The sequence below is a fragment of the Myiozetetes cayanensis genome, unplaced genomic scaffold (genome assembly GCF_022539395.1).
Source record: "Myiozetetes cayanensis isolate MyiCay16 unplaced genomic scaffold, myiCay2020 scf2-11, whole genome shotgun sequence".
Taxonomy (NCBI): Eukaryota; Metazoa; Chordata; class Aves; order Passeriformes; family Tyrannidae; genus Myiozetetes; species Myiozetetes cayanensis.
The window spans coordinates 21,534,478-21,555,532 of NW_026087411.1; the positions used below are offsets into that span (position 1 = coordinate 21,534,478).

At 43.4% G+C, this 21,055-nt stretch overlaps 1 protein-coding gene and 1 non-coding gene across 4 annotated transcripts; both read right to left on the minus strand.

Moving 5' to 3' along the window:
- Positions 1-2,235: 2,235 nt before the first annotated feature.
- On the minus strand, positions 2,236-21,040 carry KAT14 (lysine acetyltransferase 14). 3 transcript variants are annotated; one of them, XM_050314541.1, is made up of 10 exons: positions 20,546-21,038; positions 17,966-18,084; positions 15,827-15,948; positions 13,945-14,126; positions 12,993-13,409; positions 11,524-12,095; positions 10,866-11,002; positions 10,171-10,346; positions 6,650-6,840; positions 2,236-4,041 (listed from the first exon to the last, which is right to left on the minus strand). In XM_050314541.1, the coding sequence occupies exons 1-10, from the start codon at positions 20,799-20,801 to the stop codon at positions 3,868-3,870; spliced, it is 2,346 nt and encodes a 781-aa protein (XP_050170498.1). In that variant the 5' UTR covers positions 20,802-21,038; the 3' UTR covers positions 2,236-3,867. The 3 variants fall into 3 exon arrangements, with proteins under 3 accessions (XP_050170498.1, XP_050170497.1, XP_050170499.1); XM_050314540.1 differs by having other exon boundaries at positions 12,993-13,412; positions 20,546-21,037; XM_050314542.1 differs by lacking the exon at positions 6,650-6,840 and having other exon boundaries at positions 12,993-13,412; positions 20,546-21,040.
- LOC126640831 (U1 spliceosomal RNA) lies at positions 7,032-7,194 on the minus strand. Its single transcript, XR_007629161.1, has one exon. It is a non-coding gene; the product is annotated as a U1 spliceosomal RNA (small nuclear RNA).
- Positions 21,041-21,055: the final 15 nt, after the last annotated feature.

The window sequence follows — 21,055 nt, forward strand, 5'->3', positions numbered from 1 at the left end:
CCTTCTGTTGAGGCAAAACCCGTTCAGGGATGCTCCCGCTGCTCCGCGACAATGGCTGCTTATTCCTGCCCCAGGCCGCCGCCCTTCCACCCCCGCAGGCAGCGGGAGCGGCTGAGCTCACTGTCCCTGCCTGGGTGACGCTGCCTGGAAGAGAAAGTGGGACGGAGCACTCTTGTCTCGCTGGTTTTGCAGGGACGACGTGGCTACTCATCCGTCACAGCAGCGGAATTCAGATTCCTGCGCTGTCTGATGCAGCGGGCAGTGTCTCCTCTAGGAAGAACGCAAGGGTTAGAAGGAAGCAACTCTGCGGACCAGGTTGCCAGGGACAAGTGATAAAAATGGCTTAGCTCGACCACTCACTAAGAGCTTATCATCACAAGCAGGCAGGTCTGCAAAGCAACACATCTTCACACGATGGGTGGCAATGAATGGGCCAAGCACTTTTGTTTCAGCCCCCAGGCTGGATCTGAAATCTGAAAAGAAGCATTTGACTCCTGTGCAGCATCAGGACTCTCAGGAGTTCTCTTTCAAAGCAAGCTGCAAAGTATTACTTCTACAAAATTAAGGACTAATGTGCAGAATGATCTGAGTATTTACCCAGCTCAGGTACAGCAGATGAACAGGCACAAGAAGGTGACTACAGTGGGCTGCTTCCTGGTCGTGAAGTATCGAAGCTCAGACAAGGCCATGGGAATGCTTGGGCTTTTCTGCCCTTTTCAGAAGGTGGGGTTCCACCTTTATCCTCCAGGAAAACTTTGTTCCATTAAACTGAGCTGGGTTTGGCAGTTCTAATCACTGCTACAGTCACTGCACAGCTCAGGGAAGCGTGGAGTAATCGTGTCGTAAAACAGGGTGGATGCTGGCTCTAATCACAGCTAAGGCAACCAATCACCCTGGTTTCCAAGGCACAAAGAGGGAAGCAGAGGGCTAAGAGCCTCATCCCTTGCAGAGAAAGCCATGGCTATTCAAGCAGTGGCCTTTAAACTTCTCATTATTCAACACTATGGGGAGGAAACGTTACCTTGAGAGGATGCTGGAAGTGATCCCTATGCAGCCACAAAAGAGAGATCAATCTGCAGCAGCTGTTTTATAGCTATTTCAAAGACTGCCAAATTCTGGTGCTGACCTAGTGAAGAAAAGTAGAGCAGCCCTGGTGCCTTTCCCCCAGACTGCACATCTGACTTCACAGAGTGCCTGTCAGGATGCTGGCCTCAGCCTCCTGTCCTTCGGAGACTCTTGCTGAAATTGGGGGTGAATTCCTGCTCACCCAACAGTGCCTCTGTGCTCACCCCTACAGCCAGAAGAATACAAGCAAATGTTTCCTACAAACAGCTTGAGTTGGCAGGAGAAAATAATACACAGATACTGCAGTTTTCACCACTGTCCTTCAGAGCTGGTTTGCTGTGATCTCTTTGCAAGTCAGGAAGTTCTTTGGTCATGGCTGTTTACCTTTACCCAAACCATCAGTGAAGTGATGCTTGAGTCAGCCACACTTGTACCCACCAAAGCCATTAGGATCATCAGGGAAGGATCCCAAAGTAAGCAACTCAAAGGCACACTACATTTTCACAGGCAGCACGAATGAACAGGGTGTACAGTATACAAAAGCACAGAAGATAAAACTAAGGGATCAAAACTTAAACTTACAGTCCTGAGAGTGTTGGATATAAGTACAGCTGTTAACTGGCTAATTTTCCCAGAAATATGGGCAAATTAGCAAGAAACAAGGAAAATAGCAATACTGATCTCATTCCCTGTAAGCTTTACTGAGCTTATTCTTACCAGTCTTCCTGAAAAACAGCTGAGGTGCAAAGGCTCAAAGGCATTTAATCACTTCATTGCCTTTGAGGATCTGTGAGTAAATGAAGCACCTGGATAAGACAAGCTGTCAGCAGCACAGCAGGCATCCCAGGTCTGTTATTAAACTCTCTTCCCTTGGCATTGTCCCTTTGAGACATAAGAGAAAAGCACAAAGCAAGCAGGTCCTCAAAAATCTTCATGGTCACCTTTGAGAATGCAATGCAGAACTGGTCATCTTCTTCAGACCATCTCATATCTCCCAATTCTGGCTGGAAAGGAACAGCCTGCTAAGGCCTGCATGTGTGTGGCTTCTGTGCGGGTGTCAAGTGCTTGCTTGGTCAGCTGCCCACACACACATCCTCTGCCATATTTGAGTTTGCTACATTTCAGTGAAATATGATGGAGAGACAGCTTAACAAACAGTACAACTACAGGTAGGCTTTTCCAAGGGAAGGGCTTTAATTCATTCATAAAGACAGGTATTTTTTTTCTTTCCAAGTACAGCTAACTCGTAACATCAATAACATCAAAAATTTTCATGTAGTCACAGAGCAGGCAGAAATGCGCATGAATGTTGGGGCACACAACCCTTGGATGGCCCGTTTTTCCCTCCCACTACCACTGTTTTTGTGTTGGTTATGATGTACATTGGCTACACAAAAAACATACTTTGTGTCCCTTTCTCTTCTGTTACCAAAATGAAGACTCTGTTAAGGCAACTTCTAATATGGCCATGTAGCCAACAGGTACACACAGTGGATTAAGAACAAAGAAGAAACATTTGGTGTGTCGTTCTTTGTGGGCCTGATGTGAAAGGAACATCACAGTGGATGGGATCTGTAGTTAAAATGCACAGACTGACCTTTAGTCAGTGATGCTTTCTGTTCATCAGCAGTGAAAGTCAGGGAGAGAGAAGCCACTAAACTGCTTCTCTCTAAAGGAGAAGAGCCCACCACCAGAGAAACCATTAAAGGTTTGATTTTTCTTTAGTTCTAGGTTATTTCTATTTATTCTTTGCTCTCCTTTTTACTTAGAACCATGAAATGACAGCCTAGGTGCTTCCAAGAACTGGATCTGGTCTACCTTTACCTTCTCCTCCCCCCAGGCTGCAAGCAGATTGCTTCTACAAATCAGCCTGCATTTCAAACATCACCACTGACTTTTCTGAATTTCTTCTATCCAGAGTGCCTGTGGTAGAAGGAGGTGGATGCTGGAGCCTGCAAGGCTGGCTCTATGGTTAGAGGTGTGCCAACAACTGTGCCAGCATCAACAACCGGCAGAGAGGTTGAAAGATTTCAAAGGGCTGATTTGCCGGGTATGGTGTCCTATCTTGCCTAGATACAAACCCACATGACACTCTGTTCCTGAACACAAAATACTGTGCACTGCAAGGACTTCACACTGAGCACAGGGTCAACAAGGGGAAAGGAAGGCAGCAGGGAAGGAGCAGAAGAAAGGTGAGCCTTCTATTTGGAATCACATGAATTCACACACTCTTTACTATTCCTAAAACATGGTTCCAGTACTACTGTTTTGGCACACGTAGAGCTTTCTTAAAGTTAGTGTCAGCTACATGTACAAGTATCTCATTTCTCTTCATAGATTCAAGACATGGTTCCTAGCAAATTGAATGATTTAAGTTTAGAGGTTCATTTTTGTTCATAAACAAAATAAGAAATTAAAAACCTGCAGCATTTTTTGGACAGGTTTCAAAATTTGAAATCCATGGGGCTCCTCTGAAGTGACAAATATTTTTTTGGTTGTTTGTCAATGAGGCTCTTCAAAGTAACAGTGCCAGGAAAATTCCCCATAAAGAATTTTGGCCTTCCAGTGGTTTCAGTGTATCCCAAACGGCAGCTTCCGGCCTCTGCCCTTGGAGCACAGGAATCAATCCTCTTGGATTGCAGTTTCAGCACACAACATAGCACTGTTGAAATCCAAAGTCCTAGGGATAAACACACTGGTCTGTTCCAGCTCTCATGTGACAGCGAACATCCTCCACGGAAAGCTGTGGTGGTTTCTTTGACAGATTGGGCTTTTCGGAGATCCCCAGACAGCTCTGACAGATTAGCGGCGCAACCTGAGAAAGAATGCGTGCTTACACTCCTTGCTGTCCAAGGGGTAATATTTGTCATAAAAATCCAAAACATATTCCTCAGTTTTAAATCCAAACTTCTGGTAGAGCAGCATAGCAGGGTTGCTTGCAGAGACGTGAAGAGTTACGTCTTTGCCCATGCAGGTCTGCCAAGGGAAGGAAAAAAGAAGATATCACGGTGAGAGAATGAGACAGCCTCTAGGGGAATGAGGAGGTGAGGAGATTCATCAGTTCAGGTATTCAAGTTACTGAGGAAATGTGAGAAAAACTGGAGGCCCAGACTCAGAAATTACCACATATATCAAGAGCAAAGGCAAAGGGAACGCTGCTGTTCCTCCAAGCCTTTGTTTCTGGGAAACATGGACTCTCTGACAATGAAAGCAGGTTTGGGATTATAATTTGTCATCTTTCTATTGTCAATTACTAAAGTAATTGTTAATTAAAAATAATCTCAGTGTACAGCACTGATCTCAGATACTTAACAACGGCCTGAAGAAAAGACAAAACATTCCAGAGGATCAGGCACCTTCTTGCTGCACTCCTCCCCATCAGCAAACAGAGCTGAGCTCTCTGTGACCACTGAAGCAGCCCTAGGGCACCTCTGGGCTGTCACACTGGAATTCCTGTCTATCCCACCCAGCTCCTCTCCCATCCTTCAGGGCACAGCACTCTACCTACTGAGAAGGCAGGAATCCAGTTCAGACAGCAAATAGCACAGCTGAAGTTACCTTAAAGATCCCAAATTATTTTAACCAGTAACACTGATAAACATGCTGAAGTAATTTTCTTCTGCTTTCATCAAGTATTCTATGTATTTTGAATGTATTGTAACTGTAAGTGGGAACAGTAAAATCCTTTAGAGAATTTCCAAGGCAGAACATTCAAAGGTAAAGCTCTCACAGGGGATTTAAGGAGGGAAGGAAAAAAAGAAATAATTTGAAGCAGGTTTTTGGGGAAAAGGAAGTTTGGATGAGATCATTAAGAAAATGCAGTTTGCTCCTCTGGGCCAGATGCATTAGAGGGTAACTTCTGAGAGCAAACCAGTCACCACCATTTGCATCAAAACATTTCCTGTTAAGTTATGCTTTTCTCAAGAATTAATCTGAACAGCGCATGAAAGCGTCTCTAGCTATAGAGAGTAGACCCCAAGCAGGCTGTGAAGCAGCACCTGCAATCTGCTGATTGAAGAACAGGTCACAGCCACCATTTAATCTCCTACATGGCTAAATGCCTTCTATCACTGACAAAATGTCAGCAATGGAAAAATACATCTAACGCGAGCCAAACATACAGTGATGATCTCTCATTGCTAGTGAGCCAAATCAGCCTCAAATCTGCTTGGCTTTCCTGAACACGGTCATTTTATGCTAGTCTACCTGCAAGCAGGATTAGGTTAATTTGCTGTGATACTTCCTACAAAAAAGGTGTAAGGATTTTCTATAGCTGACTTGCCAATGCATTCCAACTCTGCTGGAGAGACAGTCCACCTGCTGGATCCCTGCAAACCTCGGCACATCCCACCTGTTCTCACTGGGTATTGACATCTCACATCAACAGACTACAGCTGAGAGCAATCTACATCAACACAGAGATGCTTGGGAAATGCAAGGAGTGAATTTAAAGTATATTGGTTAGTGGCCTGTGTCAACACATAGGGAAAAGAGGTGGACACTGCAGGGAGCTATGCAGGTAGAAGAGTTACCCTTGGATGGTCCAGAGGAGCTACCCTCAGTGAAAACTGCTTTTCCAAAGCATAGATCACTGTTCCTAAGGCTCTGCTAGCACTCCCTACCTTTCTTTAGCCAAATAAATAAGAGAAAAACCATTTTCAATGATGAGTTTTGTTAGTGCAGCTCATCTTGACTAAAACAGGTTAAGAAGTGTTTCCCATCGGCAGCTCTGCCATGAGAGTTCACAGGGAGTGGTAAAACTGTGGGTCTTCAAGAGGCACAGTTGGGCTATGTAAAGGATATATATCTGCATCCTTACTCAAAATTAAGCTGGCTTTCCTGCAGTTTAATTCAAGAAAGTAAATGGAATTAAGGCCATTTGAATAACAGTACTGATTCAGAAATACTTTAATTATTTAATTAATTAAATTATTTAATTTTATTACATTTCATTTATTCATATTATTTAGTTAGCTCAGATTCATTTTCCCAAATGTTCCTATGCAAGAAGGCCCAGTTTGAACAAGCTAGTTTGAACAAAGTGAAGGAGGTTGCACACACCTTTTATTTTCAACTCAGCTGTATTTGAACCAAAGTATTAAAAGTCAAAGTGAATTATTAAGATCAGTAATTGATTTAATGCAACAGCCCTGGTCATGGAATAAACCTTCAAGTGTAGCCAAAAAAGCTGCAATAGATTCTAACTGAACCTACCCACTATTATCTAATTTTCTCCTTTAAACCCCACATTTACAGTATTACTTTTAAGTGAACTATTGACCATTGAAGAACATCAAGATAGTCCCAAGCCAAAGTGTACAGCATCTTGCTAATTCCGAAGACCTGACCAGAATGGCTGTTCCTCTAAATACATTTTAGCTTCTGCTGTGGAAGTTATTTCCCTCCATAAATATTCATGCTGGCGCTGACAATCCGTGCGAGAGAGTGTAAGCAGAAAAAGAGCAAGGTGAAAGAGCCAGAAGGGAAGAACACAACACTACTTACTCTCTAATATTTGCATGTGTGCACACAAGGAAGAAGGGAGAGCTAGTTCTTCGGAAGAGTCATGGGACTGTTTGATTACCTGGATAAGATGGTAAATCATGAAGGTTGCAATTCCAGCTCTTCTCCACTCAGGGTGAACAAACAGAAAAGAGATGTAAGCTTCGTTGTACTTTACATCTGGCACCATAAAGCCAAAGGCGATGATAACTTTCTTGTAAAGGACAACAACACTGAAGTCTGGATACTGCAGGCATTCTGACAGATCTATTCCTATGGAGAAAGGGACAAACAGCAGTTGAAAACACTGCAAACCACTTGCATGGAAATTCCAGGGTTTAAGGATTTTCAGAAACACTCACTTGATCCCTTCCTTTTACCTTTATTTCAAAGCTCTGATATAAAGAGATCACAGAATCATAGAATGGTTGGCATTGGAAGGGACCTCTGGAGATCATCTGGTCCAAAGATCCTGCTAGAACAGTCCTCCACTACTATAAATTATGCAGTCAAATTTCCCGCATTTTGGGAAATCACAGGGTTCAGGACACCCAGAGTGCAGGGGATGAACCTTGCCTTGGGAAAACCAGCTGCCTGAACATGATGTCTCCCCTGTTAGGTAAGTATGTAAGGTAAAAGGAGATGATTCAAAAAAATGGAGGCAAAATAAGATCTGATTACCAGCAGTGAATCTTGCATGGAGAAAGTAACAAAGCTAATTTCCTTTCAAATGACTTAAGGATGAAACTAAAACTTAAAACTTAAAACTTGCTCTCTTTGGAGGCAGCACACATGAAACTGGGCTTCATTTTTCATAGCATTACCTGACTATGGTTCCTATCTCTTTTCTCCACCTTGCCTTGAGCTCCTACTGCTTCCTCTTGTACATACTTAGCTGTTTGTGGAGCTGCACTGTGAACCTGACCACAGCTTTCAAGGCTATCAAAACATTTGCTTTTAGCATGCAAATTCTCTAATCTGAGGCAGGAAGCAGCCTCTCAGGCAGTGGTGTTTCTGTGACACAAACACGCACACGCGAGGCTGGTGACTTCAGAGTGGAGTTTGTTACCTTGCCTAATCACACCGCTGCTGCAGTCCTGGAGCATCCACACAGCACATTAGCATCAAGCACTACAGTTCAAGACACTGAAGACTGACTGCTTGGTAATTTGAGTGGACGGACCCTAAACAAGATGCAAGACATAGTGGAGATGTGCCAAAAATAGTTTGAGCCTCAGGCTGGCAATTGCAAATATACTTGGAATGTGGGGTAACAAAATAGCAGGGTATGTTTTCCAGTAACCACTCTTGATGAGATACAAGACTTCATAAGGCACCAGGCACAAATAAGTGGGTGAATTACTGTCTTGCTTGATAGTACGCTGGGTGGAGCAAGACGTGGGAGGAATTGATTGGCAATAGGGAACTGTGTTAATTATTTCAAGGCTGCAGTTGCCTGAGGAGTGCCTTACAGCGTGTCTGTACAGGAACGCTACCTTGCCTTGAGCACTGGCACCTATGAAATGGTGCTGTCCCCTCAGCACACAGTTATTCCCACAGGAAGATGCTTAGCTCGCGATGGTTTACCACTTGTCTACTTGGGAGATGTTTCCCATTAGGGCATGAAGGCACAAGATACTGTGAGAGACAACGTGGGGGAATCTTGCTTTGCAACAACTTGTTTGCGGTTACTACCTGCAAACTTGTTTCTGCCTTGTGAGAAGCAAAAAGAGCTCTGACTTGAATGATTTGGAGGGGTAGAACTAAAGCCTGGGCTCACCCCACATGGTGAAACACCTAGATCTTATGAATTCAGTCAAGGAGAGCATTGTTATCAGGCAACTTAGCACACCTAAGATGTCATTCACTGATGATCCCTGGAGCCCACATGCTCCCGATGCCTAAACTTAGGCAGAATTACAGGTATTTCTCTAAACAACAGCGCTATTTTACTGAGGCTCACCCAGCTGCATATCTCCACCTGCCCCCCAGGTTGTACCAGCCCATTGGAAAGCTAAACCTTTTGCAACCACAAAGACACTGGGCTTAACTCCTGAAGCAGCAACTCCTCACTTACCTCTCTTGCTAAAAGAGAACTAAGATGCAATAATCATATCACAGCCTCAGAAATTCTTCACCGTGGAAGAGATTTTGATTCCTGTTTGGAGACTGATGGGAGTGTCAGCTTTCTGATTTAATGATGAGCAGTTCACAGTCACCCACGCTCCTTATGTTAAATAAAACTGGGTGAGACCTGAAGAACTTAATGAAGGTGCAACGCAACTTGGCCAGAACTTCAAATGCACTATCAGGAGAGGAGAGACTATGACAAAGAGGTTCAGTCTCTGTTGGGATTGCAAGTATTTCTCATGAGCTCTGAAAGAGCTTGTGAAAAGAAAGGTGTGCAAGGCCCTGAATTGTACAGTTTGGACACTGAGTAGCACAAAAAGCTATGATCCTGACTGCAGTACATGAGCACTGCTGAACTACGAACCCTGCTGAATCACTATGTGCAAATCAAAACATAAAGAGAGCAGCTACTTGGAATAAAGATGTGTACTGTTTGTACTGGGCCTTTCCAAATTAGTCTGCTGCATTATTTGCTGAGCAGAAGCTGTTCCATGCAGTATTATTTCAGAAGAACTAAAGACTGCAGCCTCATGACAGCCCCCATAAAGGGCAGCCACTGTCCCTGGAGAGCCTACAGTTCAAGAAATGGCACATAAAAATTCAAACACAGTACATCCTGAGGCTTGAGGAAATAAAGGAAACCACAGCAGAGTCTGCAGTTGTAAATGTAATTCACAGAAGCACAGAATACCCTGAGTTGGAAGGGACCCACAAGGATTATCAAGTCCAACTCCTGGCCCTGCTCAGGACAACCCCAAGAGTCACACCACGTGGCTGAGAGCATTGTCCAAATGCTTCTTGAACTCTGTCAGGCTTGGTGCTGTGACCACTTCCCTGGGGAGCCTGTTCAGTGCCCAACCACCCTCTGGGTGAAGGAGCTTTTCCTAATATCCAACATAAACCTCCCCTGACTCAGCTTCATGCCATTCCCTCAGGTCCTGTCACTGGCCACCAGAGGGAAGAGATCAGTGCCTGCCCCTCCAGCTTCCTCTTGTGAGAAAGCTATAGACCACGATGAGGTCTCTCCTTAGTCTCCTCCAGGCTGAACAAACCAAGTGACCTCACCCACTCCTCATATGGCTTTCCAACTTTCATTCCAACATTTCCAGCTTATGGCTGCTAGGAAGAAACTTTCTCATGAAGCTAATGAGCAGTAAAACTGTTCACTTCAGGCCCTGATTCTGAAAAATGTTTCACTGGATCCTTAAATTTAGTTAACTCCTAAACTACTTCTATTGGCACCTATTTCTGTAAGTGCTGTGCTAATTGGGGCCTAATTGCCCAGTTCTACTTGATTTCAAGACACAAAGACACCAAACCCATGTCCCCATCTCAAATGCATTCCTGTGACATCAGATAATGGTTTTCTAAGAACCGAGCCAGAACCAACTGAAGAAAAATTTGACCCAAGGATGTTTTTTTCTGAACAAAACCACTTCCTTCTTGGAAAACTAAGCACTGAAGGAATCTTACCAGGCCAGAAGAATTCATGGCACATGGAGTTTATAGTGGGGATGTGATTAGGGCGAACATAGCAGTAATCAATGGGTGCTTCTGGCTCAGCCTTCCAGTTGAGATCATTCCTGTGTGGATATGCCTGGATTTCTGCCAGCAGCCTGAGTTTTGGGGGCTTTGTCTCATAATCACGCCTGCCAGGAAGATAAAAAGCAAACACAAAAAGTGAGTGAGCAACAGTAACTGCCACTGCAACTGAATGGGTACTGACCACAAAATATTTTCTGACATGCTCAGTTTCAAAAAAAAGAGCAGTCTTCCATTCATGTGGGAAAACACCACCTAGCTCAGGGAAAACACCCTTGTGTCAGAGGCCAGGACACTTCCCAGATCCACAGCATGCCCGGCAGCCAGCTTCTCCTTACAGCAGGAGCAAGGAAATCATAGTTCTGACACAAGAGCAGGAGCAACTTGCACTGAATGACTACAGCAATTCTGTCCCTGCCCTGCTCTCTCTTGGAGATTACCCTTCCCAGTGTAATCAGTTTAACTATTCAGCTAAGTACAACTATCCTTTCGGGTTACCATAGTTACCATAGGGTTACTGGATTGTACTTTGAGGAGGTGCAGGGAGCACTGCCCAGGAAAGGCGTCTTCTCAGTAGGCTGTTGGAACACAAGCCAAGAGCAAACTCAACCTCTGATCATCTGTACCTGATGTAGGGTTTCAGGACACGGGATGTGTAAGGGCTAACAACACTGTGGTCTGTCAGCAGGTCTTCTGAGCCTACCAGTCGATACAGAAACTTTGTTGTCTGCTGTCGATATCCCTTCATGGCGGGCAGCATTGTCTATACATACAGAAAAATGCAGAACATTTCAGAGAGATTTAACACAGGGGAATTGTATCAGTGGATGCAGAATAAGGGCCTTTCATTGTGACAGGATGAACTGGACCATGATGGTCCCACCTCTGTGGACTCTGCTGTACACTCTTAGATTTAGTGCCCAAACCTATGAGCTGCCCTCATCAAAATGCTGGAAGTTTTGTCCCTCCTACATACTTTAAAGAGCATTCACCTGTTTGGGTACTTCCAGACCTCCACCATCAGCATTTGAGCAGGGCTGGAGTACAAATACATCAACATTTGTGGTGCTGACACCGACACTGATAAACATTTGTGCTGCACAAGCATGTCTCAAGAAGAAAGGGGCTTAGGATAGCATTGGTGAGGACACAGCCCCGAATCAAAATGAGTCTTGTTCACATAATCCTTTTTATTTTGGGAATCAAATAACCTCAATGTGACACTGCTGTCTGTAGCAAATGCTTTAGAATAACCAGTGCTCACTTAGATTTGGAAACACTCACCTGGTATCTATCCAAGATCCTGAAGTCCTGGCTAGTAGTTCTGTATGTTGCTTGCCCTACTGGGGACCTGGAAACACCTCCTTCTTTGGCTCCATAAATCCCATCAACCAAGAGCAGTGCAGCGTTCACAACTTGGTCCAAGTCAAAGAGTGGCAGTCCTCTTTCCCTCTTGGCCTGCCTGACTAACAGCTTGCGCCTCAGCCTCCGGGCCTCTGGGGTCATGCTCACAGCATTGGGACAGGCTTCCAGTCTCTTCAGCAGCAGTTTCTCCTCATAGATGCTAACAGAGGTATGCTTGGGAGCTCTAGGTTTAGCATCCTTCTCCAGCTGTGGTTTTCTTTTGTCTCGTCCTCTCACCTTCAACAACGTGTTTGACTCTTCAGGATCTTCACTGTCACCTTCCATCCGTTCTGTTTTTTCTTCCTCACTCTCCACCTCTTGCTTGATCTGCTCAGCTGTCTTCACTTTTTTTCTACTTGCTATCAGAGCGCCAGCACTGGTTGTCCCACTGGGAGGGGGCACATACTCTATTCCTGGATCTATGACTCCATCTCCTTCCATTTCCTCATCATCTGTTGAGCAGATCAAAATAATCCAGGGAGAAAAAAAAATTTAAACATCAAAGCTCCATTTCAAAAAATGTTATCACAGGACTCTTCTGCTAAGGAAAATCAATGTGGTTTTACCCAATACACTTTGTTTTCTATATACTTCTGGATCTCCTGACTTTGGACAGGACACACTATTAAGAGTCCAATTTCAGGACACAGAATCAATCCTATTCCTAAAGTGTCTTGTAGTTTAGCATGTGAAAACAGAGCCCCTTTCTGAGCTGCAAGCTCACGCTCTTTGACGAACGTTAAGTTGCTGAAAATTCATGAATACTGGGGATCAAATGGTCAAGCTGGTGAGCTGTATATTCAGCTAGTATATCCTGAAGAAGTTCTGCTCCTCTGCAGAACCTGACTATTTTTCCTTCCATCCAGAAGTGCTTTAGTCCGGCTCCTTAAGGAACTAACAGCATTCAGTCTGCATCACTGCTTTGCAATCTGACCCAAATTCAGCATCTTTTAATCAAGATGCTCGAACTTATAAATCTACTGGGACACTGGCATGAGAATAAAATTTCTCCCGTTAAAGACATTTGAGACAAAACTAGATTTGCTATCTAACAGTGTTATCTGTGTTGCAGTGAAATGCTTATCCTGAGTGGTGCAGCAGATGCTATGTGAAATCTACCCACTATTTATTCAGGATCCCTCAGAAAACAATAATGAGGGTTTCTTCTGGCCTTAGAAGCTGGTGATACAATGATGGAAAACTAGTCAATTCTCACACTCAATTAAGACAAACAATATTACCACTTAACTTTCTGTGTTATCTTGAAAAGATCCTACAGCTCATTGGAAGTACCTTCCTAGAAAACTACACGTGGTTCATTACTAAACAAAAAACATAGTGCCTCTTACCATGAAACAGAGCCTGTGGTGGCATGACATCTGGGATGAGATCTGCTTCTGAGAGAAGGCTGGGAGTAGCTGAATGTGAGGCTGGAGTGCCAGGAGCAGAAAAGTCCAGTGATGGGGAAGGAGAAGGGCTTGTCAAAGGTGTGCGATCTGATGAGCTCAAGGAGGAGAAGTCAATCACCTCTCCTTTCTCAAGGACGATATCGGGACGGCGGCAGCGACTGGTGAATTTAACAGGAGTGGAAGAAGTACTCCTGTCCAAGAAGCCAGCTGCCTCCTTCTGGGCTCTCCGAATATCCTTGGCTTCCTGAGTGCGAGATCTCTTCTCCTTCAGCTCCATGGCTGATTCGACTGGATTGCGGCTTACCCGCTTTCGGAGTCCTTCCACAGTAATGATGGGATCCAGAGGTGGCTTTGAAGCTGCTAAAAAAGTAATTCGCTTATTCTAACAGACACTGAGCTCCTGCAGTCACTGGATACATACAGAAAAACACACTGACTACAAGTCTTGAAAGATGTATTTTCAATATGTACAAGAAATTCACTCTGAGACATGTAGCATTAAGGTAACGCACAACTAAATCCTCATTAAAGCCCAAATCTTGTTCCTCTACACAGAGGAGAACTTGCATCTAGTGACAGAACTCAAAAGACATTCCCCAGAGTAAAGAGAAGTAGAGAAACTGGGGATTTCAGCTAAAAGAGAACAACACAAAACACTCTGCACAAACCTCAAAACCCTTTAAATCAGATAGCACAACACAAAAAGGTAATAAAATACAACTGGCTTCTCACACTACAGTATATACACCATAGTTCTACTGAGTCAACCCTTACATAGAACAAAACTAAGAAATTGTCCATGTGCACAAACACATGGTTTTAACTAGACTTTTCTCATGGCTTCCAGCTCTGGAGCAGCTAGGAACCTATACACCATCAGGGAGAGAGTTACCTTTTGCCTTTAGGGCAGATGCAGACAGCTTCTCTCCTTCAGGTTTCATTGTTGGGGGTTTGTTATGAACTAGTTTCCACCATCCGGGTTCTCCAAATTCCTGTGCCCCTGAGCGGAAGAACAAGGGGCTCCCCACAGAGAGACAGCCAGCGACTGTGCTCCACCACGTTGAGGTCTTTTTCCTATGGTGGGAGAGAGGAAAACAAGTACTAGGTCCCCACTCACCAGCTGTGCTTTCATCCTGGAGCCTCCTCCAAGACAGAAAGGGCAGTGATGCACACACACTGAACTACTCTGAAGCACATTTTTGGACACTTGAAGGCAGGGAGCTGCATTTAAGCCTTTCACTCTGCTGGGGCAGTGTACTCTACTGGGTATCTGAGTACTTACTGTTCCTTTAAGAACTGGTTAGCCAGTTAACCAGAGCTAACTAGGATGTCACTTGGGGAAGAAGTGAGAAGAAATATTAAAGAATTTCCTCTCTAGCCAATGGCTGAAGTACTCCCCTGGACACTGGAGAATCTGGTTCATGGTGCACAGCCTAAACTCACAGTTGCACAGGACCTCAGGATTCCTTCCTGCCTTTGCACACCTCCACTGGCAAAAACTTCCATACTTGGGCAAGAATTGGCTAAGCAGGTATTTGCTGCTGTCCAAGTGTTGCAGTTATATACCTTGGGGTACTCAGCCTCAAGGGTGGGGGATTAAACTCAGGTGCCCCAGCTCAAAGTCTGGAGTGTTACAGAAAATCTGGATAAGCCATACTTTAATATGCCAAGGGAAAAAAGCATTGCCTGCCTTGAACCACTACACATCTGATGCAGCTGTCTCTGTTCCACCAGCGCTTGTCCAGGCAAGTGGGAAGACTATATCTGAGGCCAGTAATCACTTGCTTGAATTTTAACCAGAGCAAGGAGTGCCCAGTTCCCAGAGAAGTCTTAGAAGGGAGCAGCAAACCCTGGGAGGTGATGGCTCCCTTAGTAAGGGACAACAGGCCATTAGCCTGTCAGGGTCCCAGTGATTTCCAGAGAGGACAAATGCTAACATTTCTGAGAACAAGGAAAAGAGGCAGAGACAAGCAATGAAAGCAAAGCCAAAGAGTAAATCTGGTTAGGGAGAAAGGCCAAATCTTTACAACAGAGAAATCCCTGCTTAAGAAAAGAAGCTGTGAAGTCAATCAAATCTACAACTTAGAAGACTTGCTCAGTTCCTTTCCTGGCTTCATAGCACATGCATTAACAGTGATACTTGGGTTTGACAGCTTCAGCATGCTCAGAAAAAATGTGCGGTTCACCCATACAGCGAAGGCTGTCCTTTACAAGAGGGGTTCCTACTCTGAAAGCTTCTTTACACACAATCAAAAATATTGTGTTGGTTTATAACACCTTCTATGTAAAAGCCAAGGTCCAAAAGTATTAAGATTCAAAACAGTCTAAAAGGTGAAGCTCAGTTCTTCTGGAAGAATTTGGTCCTTGCAAGGCTTACAGCCAAATAATGTGGTACTTTGCTGGACAGCATTTTTGTCCTTAAAGCCTCATGATTCCAGGACTAGCCCATCCGCTGTGACTATTTAGAAAAATATTTGCAGGTTCACACGCTACCTAAAGGAAGATAAGAAATAATCCAAAATGCAGGCATTTGTATTGTTTTTGTGTGACATTCTTGGGGCTGTTTTTCCCCAGTAAGAAATATTTTTTTTTTCTCAAGAGTACCTCTCATGCCTATATTCAAAATTTTCAATATTAAATGTTCCAATTTTCTCAATAGTGTAGCTCAACAGAGAGGTTTGCCAAATTAACCAGTTCTTGTCCATCTGTGTCACAAGTTTTAATTCCTTTGGCTCACCAACCTTCAGACCTTCACAGAAACATCACGTCTTTACCTGTTCCCTAATAAGAAAGTCCAGTGTTTCTCGATAAAAGCACAAATATCTTCTTTCCATCTGAAGTACCCCTGACGGCCCGTTCCTTCCAGAGACAAATTGTACATTGCCAACATGACAACCTGGAACAAAGTGTTGGATACAATTGAATCTTTTCAGCTTTCTCTGCTGAACTGTGCCCCACAGTTGCCACACACACACACAAGTCTCTGCTCCCTCATAAATATCTTAATTTTGCAACATCTCATAGGCAACTTCTGCAATCCATCTTCTTCTTGGTTCCATGCTGCCCATTCTTGTCTTTCTATTGTTAGATGCACATTTGCCCAGAGATTTCTCCATCCCAGGGGAATAACAAGCTGCCTGGTTATGCAGGTTTATGCTGAGACACAGAAATTTTGCAGCTGTTGTACAAATGAATTGCAGTACGACTGTGGTCTGAAAGTGGTGTAGGGAAACAGTCTTTAAAAAAAAAATGGTCACAAGTAACCCCACTATCTAATCCATGAGACAATGGTCTTTCTAGACAGTTACTATTACCTTCCAAACTGAACAGATTGTAAGTGCTCTGTAAAATTAAAGATCTCCTAATTGTTCCAGGTATGCAAGAATCAAGTTTGTCTCCAGGTGATCTTCATTAAATAGAAACTGTTTACACACACTTCACAACCAAATTCATTCTGACCTGTTACATACCTTAACTAAAAGGCAGGTCTGAAAACTATCGCACCTCTTTTAAGTAAATCCCAGGTGACCAACTGTTAATTACATTTACTTAGTTCATTTGAATACAACAAAATCAACTGGGCTGGGATCATCTTTCAACAGTCACATAGTTTGGCACTACTTCCAGCAAGGACTTATACGTCACCCTCAAAGGAGTCTGAAATGTGTTTTTCTTAGGTATAGTGGTGTCTTCGCCTTAGCTTTCTGGGATACACTGCTGAACATGTCAAAATGGGGAAATATGGATAGGTTTCCTGTCCCCTGCCTCACAATCCCTCTTAGTTTGGTAACTATTTAGGATTTTGTGGTTCTTTAAATCATGTGGGACAGTCTCAGGACTTCAAAACCAATTCTCTTTTCAGCTGGCTAAAGATAAGGATCTGTTGAGGCTACATACTCTGAAAAAAATACTGCTCCCATTTTTTCCTGTTTCAGATAAGTTAATTTGACCCCTTCCCTCAATTCAACTTATCAAGAAATAGCAGCAGGTCTGGCTGCTGGAAGCCTAGGGAGTTAGTCATTAGTCACCTTTCTTCCTCACCCATTTTGATTTTGTCTGCCCCTTCCCCATGCCATTCTGAAGAGTCCTGGGCATAATGCTAGAAGCCTTTGCTGTCCAAATTACAAACCTGGTGAAACTCTGCTGCTCTGCCAGCCACAGATTGCTACACCAATCTTTTCCCCTGCACTGGCCACCACAAGAAAGGACTGTAGGAGTTATAACTGATGCTTTAAATTATCTTTTATGGGACAACACACCACTACTGTCCTAAAAGATGCAAGCAGATGTCTCACACACACTGCCCGATGTGGAAACATTCACTGCTGAGCAACAGCTACTGCCTGATCAAATGCATTTTGAGCAGAGACAGCTGGCACTGCCTGCCTGTCCCTCCAGCACCCCACACATGATGTGCATCAGTCTAGTACCTGGTCATTGCTGTATAATGCAGATTATTTTAATTGCTCACGTGTTCAAGTAATTGTAATAGTGAATTACACCAAGGACTCTTGTTAGTGCATAAGCAGCCAGGTTGGAGCTTTGTATTCAGGGAGCTGGCAAACTTTTTGTTTCTATGTTGCCACCTCAGTCATTTTATATTTTCTTATATGTGAAAAACCTGCTCATGCCTGGCAGCTAAAATCTGCCTGAAGCCATGAATTCATGAGCAACCTAAGGAGGAAGGAAAAAAAAAAGAAAAAAGAAAAAGAAGGAGAGTGGTTTGTCTTTCAATTTACCTGCCAAATGCTCAAGTTCTCATATGCAGGCAATCCTTAGCTAATTCATTTCTGAAGTTCATGCATATGCTTCTTTCTTACTGATACTGATCCTCCTTTTCTATGTAGTACATACACAACAAACAATTTTAGAAAGTCCTACGGTCGTTTTGCTGGCACAAACGTTTTACTTACCTGTTGCCATGTTAATCTCAGACGTTCAAATTGCTCCTTCCCATCTTCTGAGCAATCAGAGCAAGTAAATCTGAAAAAGTTATCTCCTTTGAGGTAGCTGAGCTGTTCTCTCAGTTGACCTAAAATGGAAAAGCAAAAAGCAATTTCTTTGTCCTTTTATAAGAAAAAGTGCTGCAAAGGAAATTTGGATTTCCTCCAACATCAGGCAGAAAAGTACTTTTTTTGCCTTCTCCCCAGAGTTCAAAAACCCAGGCAGTTTCCAGAAAGCAACGGATCTTGCTGTCATGGAAGGCACAGATTCATTTCACTGTTGCAGCAGCCAGTGTTGACCAACTGAAAAGCACAGGAATCAACAAAGGGTATTCTACATAACATCTGAAGGTAGGTACAAAGCCAAGGATTTCCTTGGTTTCTATAGTGTTTCTCATTCCTCCTTACTTCACCCGGATAACCTATATACTTCAATACATAACTGTTTTCCAACCCTACTCAGAAAAAAAACCCAAACCTGACCTGTTAAAAAAGGTATGCCACTGCAAAGGCTATCAGTATATACATCTGTTCTCTCTGTCATCTTTCCACTCACTGCTATGTGCCTTTACAGCTCTCTCTTCCCTGTCCACAAACTGCTACTGAAGTCAGATTGCCAGTCTCTGTTTCCAGCAGCCTCCAGGCTGCACTGCAGTAGACATGGAATGAAGCTTTAAGGTGTTTATTTCTCCTATCAGGAGAATATCTTCTTTTATTGAGGCTGAGAGCCAAAGGAACAGCCCAGCACTATAAAGAAACACTTTTTCTTTGTGCAGTTCATGTATCAGATCCCAAATCAGCAAAGCACTTCAGCATATGCTTTGCTCCATAAAGCTAACCCTGCATAAAAGTTTGTCTGAACAAAAGCAATAGAGCCACCTGTAAAACCCCACACATCCAAAGTGACAGGCTCTAATTCTGTGTTTCCACAGAAGAGAAAAAAAATGAATTAATCATATGAATCAGGGTTTCTAAACTCATCCAGAGTTAAATTACACAAGTATGAAAAATTGAAAAATTACATCACAGGACAGGGAAACAGTTAAGACTACAGTGTTTCTGGAAGCTTGCACACACAAGGTGTCATCTTGCACACTGCTGGTGTCAGCTTGCATACTGCAAGTATGTCATCTCTTTTACTGTATAACAATACCAGATGAAGCATTTTTAATATATGGATGCTCTGCTTCCATAGTGAATTGCAGAATTTAATTATTAAAGTTGCACCTATGTGAGGCAGGGGGAAACCCCATACACACTTCGTAGATGGACAGAATTTCTAAATGGCAATTTAATGTAAAAAAATGATTATTTGTGTGAGCATGTTGGCAATTTTCACAAGTGACAACTGAATTCCATATAACTGTGCGATTAGGTAAGAGCACAGTATTTCCCTTTCACATTTATGTTGCACATTTGTATCTAGTTACTGTTGCTTTGCAATTGGCTTCTTTTGCTCTTTGTATTTGTTCACAGCAACTGGAGAGAGGAACATCTTTGTAAAATAAAACAAATAGAGTATTATATCAAGCATTCCAATGTAACCTGTGCTACCTTTAACTCTTCTACTTTTATTAATACATTTAAAGTTAATATTTCCCTTTTACTGCAAAGTAACTTATAGTACATAGCTGGTAGCATTACGTTAACATCTAAATACTAACATGCCTTGAGAGATTTCTAAGCTGTAACTTTTGGCAAATTCTAAGAAGGCAAAAAGTGCAGCTCTGACATATCTGGAAGGCAGTTGCCACCTGAAGAGTTCAGTCTGTCTATCTACAAACAAAAACCCCACAAAAAACTCAAATCAAACCAAACAAAAAACCTCACATCAAAATCAAAAACAACCAGTGCTTAGCAATATCTGACTTTTGGATCTAATAACAGATCAGATAATCCAGAATTTAATAAGCAAAGTCATCTGTTACACTGCTAACAGCATATATCTTAAGTCAAGCACCAGAGCGGAGGGATCAAGTTCTGCAGCTTGCTCCAAAAAGACCTTCCAGAGCTGGCTGCTTCAGGCTGGACATGTTTCTGTGAAAGCCAACTCAAATTCACATTAATGGGAAACCAGTAAGGTTGAGATTTAGGCATTTGCTCTGCGGATGTGACTAATCAACAGGGAAAAATGAAAAACCAAAACCATCACAAAGTCCTTTTCTTCCACAGAGCTTTACAGCGAGGGTCATTATTTTTATCTGATAGAGCAGAGAAGCCAAGTTGCTTGGCCAAAGTTCCCTAAACAGCTGCAAGACTTGGGAGGGTGTGCATGTTTTTGAAGTCATACCCTTGTTCTCTGCTAATTAAAGAAGACTTCCCTACAGAGAATGCCAGCTTTGGACATACTGAGAGCTCATGGATCAAAGCCCACTGCTATTGGGCAGCAGGGCTCCATGCAATGCCAAGACAGCCTTTCTCCACGAACATATGATGGGATACAGCTAAACAAGGGCTGCCCCATAAAACAGGTATGCAGGACAGCAGAAGCAGCTTGCAAACAACAACCAAAGGAATGCAAGTGAGGCACAACACAACTGGCAGGCTTACTTGCCGGGATCCACTTCTGGCACTTCTCGCAGTAATAGGACATCTCCTCCATCCAGGATGCTTCACCTTCGTCGCTGTTCAGGGAGTCCCCACTCTGATCGTGTGATAAATCTACTGAAGCCTGGTCCTCAGACTCGACAATCAGGAGAGTCTCCCCTTCCACCTCACCCTCCTCCAGGCCCTCTGAGGTGGAGGTTCTGGTGGCTTCATCGTCGTGACGGCTGAGCAGCCCACTCATGTGAACGTTATTAGCCATCCTAGATTGTGTTTGCAATAATGAGCTATTCCTCCCCACATTGACAAGTCCATCCACACTGGGTGTGCCAACCAAGTCTCCACAGTATGACAGAGGAAATGTTTTTTGTCCACCCTCTAGCTTTAGGGATAAAATAAAATCCTACACAAAATAAAGTCTTCCACAGATTATCTCTGTTTGCTAAAACACTTGCAAGTAGTGAGATATGAATGATCTCCAAATGTTTTTAATCAAGTCTCTAAGTACCCAGGCCT

Excerpts from the sequence above, each read along its gene's own strand:
- KAT14 (XM_050314540.1), bottom strand. The coding sequence starts at position 20,801 with ATGGCTAATAACGTTCACATGAGTGGGCTGCTCAGCCGTCACGACGAT. Across the intron at positions 15,949-17,965 it reads TGAGATTAACATGGCAACAG|GTTGTCATGTTGGCAATGTA; the intron begins GTAAGTAAAACG and ends ACTTTGTTCCAG. Across the intron at positions 6,841-10,170 it reads CCATGAATTCTTCTGGCCTG|GAATAGATCTGTCAGAATGC; the intron begins GTAAGATTCCTT and ends CTTTCTCCATAG.